At 42.9% G+C, this 9,188-nt stretch overlaps 1 protein-coding gene across 1 annotated transcript; it reads right to left on the minus strand.

Moving 5' to 3' along the window:
• Positions 1 to 288: 288 nt before the first annotated feature.
• helb (helicase (DNA) B) lies at positions 289 to 8,513 on the minus strand. Its single transcript, XM_038978094.1, has 6 exons — positions 8,241 to 8,513; positions 7,135 to 7,494; positions 4,580 to 4,818; positions 1,255 to 1,396; positions 859 to 1,004; positions 289 to 379 (listed from the first exon to the last, which is right to left on the minus strand). The coding sequence occupies exons 1-4, from the start codon at positions 8,452 to 8,454 to the stop codon at positions 1,304 to 1,306; spliced, it is 906 nt and encodes a 301-aa protein (XP_038834022.1). The 5' UTR covers positions 8,455 to 8,513; the 3' UTR covers positions 289 to 379; positions 859 to 1,004; positions 1,255 to 1,303.
• Between the last annotated feature and the right edge of the window lie 675 nt (positions 8,514 to 9,188).

Raw genomic sequence — 9,188 nt, forward strand, 5'->3', positions numbered from 1 at the left:
TACTGTCCTATAGTATCAATGGTATAGAGAACCCCTCTACTGTCCTATAGTATCAATGGTATAGAGAACCTCTCTACTGTCCTATAGTATCAATGGTATAGAGAACCCCTCTACTGTCCTATAGTATCAATGGTATAGAGAACCCCTCTACTGTCCTATAGTATCAATGGTATAGAGAACCCCTCTACTGTCCTATAGTATCAACGGTATAGAGAACCCCTCTACTGTCCTATAGTATCAACGGTATAGAGAACCTCTACATATCTGATCACTACTGTGTTCTGCATGTCTTACCTTCTGAAGGCAATGAACTGTGACGTGGCATCATTCTTCAGTCCTGGAGCAGCTTTCAATAACAGTTGGATGGCCATCTGGAGGTCTGAAAAACAACACCACATTGTGTTGTATTATATTGTCCGTTTTCCGGGTCTTCAGCGCACAGCACCTGTGAGATGGAGTCCACGGTGTACTCACTAGAGGTCGACCGGTTATGATTTGTCAACGCCGATACCGATTATTGGAGGACCAAAAAAGCCGATACCAATTAAATCGGACGATTTTTTTTTTTTTTTATTTGTAATAATGACAATTACAACAATACTGAATGAACACTAATTTTAACTTAATATAATACATCAATAAAATCAATTTAGCCTCAAATAAATAATGAAACATGTTCAATTTGGTTTAAATAATGCAAAAACTAAGTGTTGGAGAATAAAAAAATTATTATTATTTTATTTTTTAAATAGGCAAAATCGGCATCCATAATTACCGATTTCCGATTGTTATGAAAACTTGAAATCGGCCCTAATTAAATCGGCCATTCCGATTAATCGGTCGACCTCTAGTACTCACCATAGTTAGAGTCCTCGCTGGTGTTGGGCAGCAGGATGAGGATGAACCTCTTGTCTTCAGAGGGCATGGTGTAACTCCCATTCAGATCCAAGATGGCGTCGTAGTGGAGCGGTCGGAAACTATGAGTCAATCCCATCTCTGCGATTCTGATTTAAAAAGGACAGACGCAGGATTTCTTGTTTCTCATGGTCAGTCATGGCATCAGGACATGATAAAAAACGTTTTTTTTTTTTTTAAACAATCTTACAGAATTTGCTATTTAAAATCTGAATTTGCTAAGTTTTATCTAAACTTTATTCTATCTACATACTGAATTATTTTAATATTATCAAAGTGTCGCTGTGGTATTTATATATTTGGAAAACTAAAGACAAAAACAAAAAATGTCATATTTACTGTCCTGCGTTGTTGACGATGAGTTGAGACTCAGCTCTGTGATTGGTCCTCATCTCGATGGCCCAGTGGGCTCGGCCCAGACTGTGGAACAGGTCATACAAGGTGTTTCCTGGCTGGATACTGGGCAGCTGTCGGACATCACCTAGACAAACAGTCAGTCAGACTGTGGAACAGGCCATACAAGGTGTTTCCTGGCTGGATACTGGGCAGCTGTCGCACATCACCTATACAAACAGTCAGTCAGACTGTGGAACAGGCCATACAAGGTGTTTCCTGGCTGGATACTGGGCAGCTGACGCACATCACCTATACAAACAGTCAGTCAGACTGTCGACCAGGCCATACAAGGTGTTTCCTGGCTGGATACTGGGCAGCTGACGCACATCACCTATACAAACAGTCAGTCAGACTGTCGACCAGGCCATACAAGGTGTTTCCTGGCTGGATACTGGGCAGCTGACGCACATCACCTATACAAACAGTCAGATTGTGGAACAGGCCATACAAGGTGTTTCCTGGCTGGATACTGGGCAGCTGACGCACATCACCTATACAAACAGTCAGATTGTGGAACAGGCCATACTTCCTGACGGGACGCCCCCGGGTGGTGAAGGTCGGAAACAACATTTCCACTTCGCTGACCCTCAACACTGGGGCCCCACAAGGGTGCGTGATCAGCCCTTTCCTGTACTCCCTGTTCACCCATGACTGCGTGGCCATGCACGCCTCAAACTCAATCATTAAGTTTGCAGTTTGTAAAAGATCATCAAGGACAACAACCACCCGAGCCACTGCCTGTTCACCCCGCTACCATCCAGAAGGCGAGGTCAGTACAGGTGCATCAACAGCTTCTATCTCAAGGCCATCAGACTGTTAAACAGCCATCACTAACTCAGAGAGCCTGCTGCCAACATAGACTCATTAGTCACTTTAAACAATTCCACTTTAATAATGTTTACATATCTCACATTACTCATATCATGTCTATACTGTACCTCATACCATCTACTGCACCTTGCCAATGCCGCTCGGCCATCACTCATCCATATATTTATATGTACATATTCTCATTCCATCCCTTTAGACTGGTGTGTATCAGGTAGTTGTTGGGGAAGTGTTAGATTACTTGTTAGATATTACTGCACTGTCGGAACTAGAAGCACAAGCATTTCGCTACACTCGCATTAGCATCTGCTAACCGTGTGTATGTGACCATTAACATCTGCTAACCGTGTGTATGTGACCAATAACATCTGCTAACCCTGTGTATGTGACCAATAACATCTGCTAACCCTGTGTATGTGACCAATAACATCTGCTAACCATGTGTATGTGACCAATAACATCTGCTATCCATGTGTATGTGACCAATAACATCTGCTAACCATGTGTATGTGACCAATAACATCTGCTAACCGTGTGTATGTGACCAATAACATCTGCTAACCATGTGACCAATAACATCTGCTAACCATGTGTATGTGACCAATACCATCTGCTAACCGTGTGTATGTGACCAATAACATCTGCTAACCGTGTGTATGTGACCAATAACATCTGCTAACCATGTGTATGTGACCAATAACATCTGCTAACCGTGTGTATGTGACCAATAACATCTGCTAACCGTGTGTATGTGACCAATAACATCTGTTAACCGTGTGTATGTGACCAATAACATCTGTTAACCGTGTGTATGTGACCAATAACATCTGCTAACCATGTGTATGTGACCAATAACATCTGCTAACCGTGTGTATGTGACCAATAACATCTGCTAACCGTGTGTATGTGACCAATAACATCTGCTAACCATGTGTATGTGACCAATAACATCTGCTAACCATGTGTATGTGACCAATAACATCTGCTAACCGTGTGTATGTGACCAATAACATCTGCTAACCATGTGACCAATAACATCTGCTAACCGTGTGACCAATAACATCTGCTAACCGTGTGTATGTGACCAATAACATCTGCTAACCATGTGTATGTGACCAATAACATCTGCTAACCGTGTGTATGTGACCAATAACATCTGCTAACCATGTGTATGTGACCAATAACATCTGCTAACCGTGTGTATGTGACCAATAACATCTGCTAACCGTGTGTATGTGACCAATAACATCTGCTAACCGTGTGTATGTGACCAATAACATCTGCTAACCATGTGTATGTGACCAATAACATCTGCTAACCATGTGTATGTGACCAATAACATCTGCTAACCGTGTGTATGTGACCAATAACATCTGCTAACCATGTGACCAATAACATCTGCTAACCGTGTGACCAATAACATCTGCTAACCGTGTGTATGTGACCAATAACATCTGCTAACCATGTGTATGTGACCAATAACATCTGCTAACCGTGTGTATGTGACCAATAACATCTGCTAACCGTGTGTATGTGACCAATAACATCTGCTAACCGTGTGTATGTGACCAATAACATCTGCTAACCGTGTGTATGTGACCAATAACATCTGCTAACCATGTGACCAATAACATCTGCTAACCGTGTGTATGTGACCAATAACATCTGCTAACCGTGTGTATGTGACCAATAACATCTGCTAACCGTGTGTATGTGACCAATAACATCTGCTAACCATGTGTATGTGACCAATAACATCTGCTAACCGTGTGTATGTGACCAATAACATCTGCTAACCCTGTGTATGTGACCAATAACATCTGCTAACCGTGTGTATGTGACCAATAACATCTGCTAACCGTGTGTATGTGACCAATAACATCTGCTAACCGTGTGTATGTGACCAATAACATCTGCTAACCGTGTGTATGTGACCAATAACATCTGCTAACCATGTGTATGTGACCAATAACATCTGCTAACCGTGTGTATGTGACCAATAACATCTGATATGATTTTCATTTGACAAGGAGTTGGCCAGCTGGATAGTGGTCAGCATCCCCTAGACAACCAGTCAGCCAGTAAGTCGTAACCCTTAAGTCCTAGCAGGACAGGGTTACTAAGCAGTGTAGTCTAATGTCATTCAGATAATGAGGAGTTTATTGGGATACAGGGTGATTTGTAGATCAGTGATTCTGAGCAGTCTAGTGGACCACATAGTGTTCCTCTTGTATAGGACAGGAAGTCCATTGTATAGGACAGGAAGTCTTCTCCTTACCCAACTCTGTTCCACCTTCATCCCCCCCCCCCCCCCCCCCCCCCCCCAGTCTGTGCTATGTGATAGTTCACTGCTGGATTGGTCTGATCCAAGTCTACAGAAACTGTTGACACAGTATGTTAACCAACCACAGTCCACAACCAGCCTGGAGATTACACTTACATAGTTAAAGCCCAGCTTCCAGACGTCAGTCTTGATAATCTCCTCTATTTTGGCCAGCAAGCTGAGATCCTCCTCTTCCTCCTCTATCTGTGTGACATGTGTAGCACCCTGTGCAGCAGGACGTTTCTGGCTTTTCTTTCCCCGGCCCAGTAGCTCTGTGAAGCGCCCTGGCAGTAGGGTAGGCAGGTATCTCATCACATTGGGGTACAGAGAGGCAGCCGTGACGCGCATCCCTGCAACTGACAGACATACCGATGACATGAGCTGTGTTCGAATACCCATACTAACATACTGACATACTAACCTCCCGGGTGGCGCAGTGGTCTAGGGCACTGCATCGCAGTGCTAGCTGCGCCACCAGAGTCTCTGGGTTCGCGCCCAGGCTGGGCTGGGTTCACGCCCAGGCTCTGTCGCAGCCGGCCGCAACCGGGAGGTCCGTGGGGCGACGCACAATTGGCATAGCGTCGTCCGGGTTAGGGAGGGTTTGGCCGGTAGGGATATCCTTGTCTCAGTATGTAAAAATGTAATAAAATGTAATAAAATGTATGCACTCTACTGTAAGTCGCTCTGGATAAGAGCGTCTGCTAAATGACTAAAATGTAAATGTAAATGTAATACTGTACCCATACTAACATACTGTACCCGTACTAACATACTGTACCCGTACTAACATACTGTACCCATACTAACATACTGTACCCATACTAACACACTGTACCCATACTACTGTACCCATACTAACACACTGTACCCATACTAACACACTGTACCCATACTAACACACTGTACCCATACTAACATACTGTACCCATACTAACATACTGTACCCATACTGTACCCGTACTAACATACTGTACCCATACTAACACACTGTACCCATACTAACATACTGTACCCATACTAACATACTGTACCCATACTAACATACTGTACCCATACTAACACACTGTACCCATACTAACATACTGTACCCATACTAACATACTGTACCCATACTGTACCCGTACTAACATACTGTACCCATACTGTACCCGTACTAACATACTGTACCCATACTGTACCCGTACTAACATACTGTACCCATACTGTACCCGTACTAACACACTGTACCCATACTAACATACTGTACCCATACTGTACCCGTACTAACATACTGTACCCGTACTAACACACTGTACCCGTACTAACACACTGTACCCGTACTAACACACTGTACCCGTACTAACACACTGTACCCGTACTAACACACTGTACCCGTACTAACACACTGTACCCGTACTAACACACTGTACCCGTACTAACACACTGTACCCATACTAACACACTGTACCCATACTAACACACTGTACCCATACTAACACACTGTACCCATACTAACATACTGTACCCATACTACACTGTACCCATACTGTACCCGTACTAACACACTGTACCCGTACTAACACACTGTACCCATACTAACACACTGTACCCATACTAACACACTGTACCCATACTAACACACTGTACCCATACTAACACACTGTACCCATACTAACACACTGTACCCATACTAACACACTGTACCCATACTAACACACTGTACCCATACTAACACACTGTACCCATACTAACACACTGTACCCGTACTAACACACTGTACCCGTACTAACACACTGTACCCGTACTAACACACTGTACCCGTACTAACACACTGTACCCGTACTAACATACTGTACCCATACTAACATACTGTATGTTAGAATACTGTAAACGAACAGTAACATTTCAGTTGAACGTACTAGCGCTTCACCCGTCTACCGGAAGCTGATGCTGTTGCTATGCAACCTATTGCTAGCTTGTTAGTGTAACAGATTGCTAGCTAGACTTCGGGTGTGTTTGTAACTTCAATCTGGAGTGCCAGAGTGCACTCTGGGCGTTTTTAAATGCAGGGCGTTGTCAGATTCAACGGGTGTTGAGCATTGTTAACTAACTGTGCTGCGTTGACCGACTCCGGCCATATTCAACGGGTGTTCAGGGTTTGTAAATGCATCAGTTATTTTGCGCTTTGGCACTCAGACGAGATTGCTCTGAAATCGGAGTAGATAGCCAGAGTGAATTTACAAACGCACCCTATGACTAATAAGCATACTAGCATATGGGGCGGCAGGGTAGCCTAGTGGTTAGAGCGTTGGGCTAGTAACCGAAAGGTTGCAAGTTCAAATCCCCGAGCTGACAAGGTACAAATCTGTCGTTCTGCCCCTGAACAAGGCAGTTAACCCACTGTTCCTAGGCCGTCATTGTAAATAAGAGTTTGTTCTTAACTGACTTGCTTAAATAAAATAAAAAAAGGTTAAAAATGTAAGTCGCTCTGGATAAGAGCGTCTGCTAAATGACTTAAATGTAAATGTAAATACTACATACCCAATTTGCATCACAAATAGTATGGTATAGTATGGTTGGTATGGTATAGTATGAGTATTCGAACACAGCTGTGGTCTTTACTCACAGCACTTTATATTACCAAAACACTATAGATCAGGGTCAAGATGTATCTCTTCCCCACGTCCACCTACCTGAAACAGAGACCAAGGCTTTAATCTGCTGTGCCAAAGCTCTGTGCTGCTCTCCTTCCTCAAACTCAGACAGAACTTCCTGCAAGTTAGCAAACTCCACCTTCCTTCCTATCGGCAGCCAATCAAAGAACGGGGTGACAAACTGTGCATTGACGCCACAGGCTGTGAGGAACAGAGACAGGATGGAGCGACCCTGGTCCACCTGGAGGTCTGAGCGAAGGCGGTAGGCAGGGTAGCCCCGCAGCACCAGCTTGCCCCTGGCTGCGTGAGCTGTGCAGGTAGCCTCCCACCATGGGTCCTTCAGACTGAACCGGCCCATTACTCTCCATCTCTTACCAGACGCAATGTCCAGGAAATCAACTAGAATGGACATGGGATAGAAAATTAAACAATTACACAAGATAGTTAGTTATTTAGTTGTCTAACGTTAGCTAGCTAGATCATCAGCATGCATTCATCGTAGTGGATTGTATGATAGTATTTTGCAGGAGGTGGGTATAATTTGTGTTACGTTCCAACAGAAATCTGTTCCAAAAACTTGGTAAAGTACACGGTTGGCAACAAACAACGCATACAAAGTAGCATGATCAATTCACCTAGCTAACTAGCTGCCGAATAGGCATCAACTCACCACGTAGTTTATTCTTAAAGTTTGTCCATAGGCTACCAGAGAGAGGACAGACATTTTTCGGAATAAACATGGTGAGTGTAAAACTTAATGAAATAGCCCACCCACTACCCAGTATTTTACTCTGCCGCTATACAACTTTGGATACCAAGTTTTTGGACAGATTCCTGTAGGAACGTTCCACAAATTATACCCACCCTTTTGTGGGTGTATTAGTGTCACTAACGAGAGATAAACCAGATTGAACAAACTATATAATTACAGTAGGCTCCTCTCTTTACAGTAGGAGAAATTACAATCAATACAAGCTCGATCGACAAGTGTGACACTGTTGCAGTCCCTTACGCCGAATGATTGGCAACTTGCTAGCTAGATAAATATGCCTAATTTGTTGCAAGTGACAACCGCATTAGCTAGTTAGGCTAACGTATACATGTAACTTTATCAAAGCTATGATGATCTGTCAACGACCACTCACCTTCGTTTCGGGACGGTACGGAGGAATCAAACATATGTCCTCCAGAACTTACGCTGTCCATCTCTTTCATATCCAGAAACTCCGGCTGTGCTTCTTCCTCCTCGTCGTCATCTTCCCAATCAGAATCTTCATTTTCGGCCTTATTAACCTTCTTTTCGGGTAAAATGTAACCTACTATGATTCTGGCACCAAGAGGACACCCCAACTGTGACATTTCTGCTTTGATTTGCTTATTTCGCGCGGTAATTTAATTTCACAGCTGATATAAAAACAAGGAAGTGGCAAAGCGGAAGTGCTTTTGTTTTTTCCCCGAGGCAACCTAAAAACTAGCGCCACCGACCGGCCTGGGGGGTAAGGTGCAGCTTGACGAGTCTCATTCCTGTTCTTATCATTCGGCTTACCAGATACTAGAACATCTTATTTTAAGTCATGAATGCAGTTATAGTTGTGTATTACAGTGAAAGCGGACTATAGTTTGTTTACCTACAAATAATTCAAACGAATTCATCCACATTGTCAATCTTATTTTATTAATAAAAGGCATGAAAACATGTAAAGCCAACTTACAAAACATAAGTAAAGGGATAGTTGACCCAAATTACAAAATGACACATTGGTTTCCTTACCCTGTCAGCAGCCTATGGACAAGGTATGACAGCAATTCATGCTTTGGTTTAGTTTCCCTGGCACCGTTTCTGCACGCTAACGTTTTAGCATGAACTATCATTTTAAATAATCTTTAGAAAAATGTTTTTATTATAGAAGTACTGTATAAATCATATCCTAATTTTATAAATAAGAAATATAAAATGGAATCTGTCAGCAGATAGTAAATACCTTTCTACAAGAATATATATTTTAGCTTAATATACTGTCAATGAAGGACATAGATTGCTATCATTCAACCATATGAACATCACGTCTTGTCACATACCAGGACTGGATTTC

The sequence above is a fragment of the Salvelinus namaycush genome, chromosome 38 (genome assembly GCF_016432855.1).
Source record: "Salvelinus namaycush isolate Seneca chromosome 38, SaNama_1.0, whole genome shotgun sequence".
NCBI lineage: Eukaryota > Metazoa > Chordata > Actinopteri > Salmoniformes > Salmonidae > Salvelinus > Salvelinus namaycush.

Excerpts from the sequence above, each read along its gene's own strand:
- helb (XM_038978094.1), bottom strand. The coding sequence starts at position 8,454 with ATGTCACAGTTGGGGTGTCCTCTTGGTGCCAGAATCATAGTAGGTTAC. Across the intron at positions 4,819-7,134 it reads AGCCTTGGTCTCTGTTTCAG|TTGCAGGGATGCGCGTCACG; the intron begins GTAGGTGGACGT and ends TATGTCTGTCAG. Across the intron at positions 1,397-4,579 it reads GGAAGCTGGGCTTTAACTAT|GTGATGTCCGACAGCTGCCC; the intron begins GTAAGTGTAATC and ends CTGTTTGTCTAG.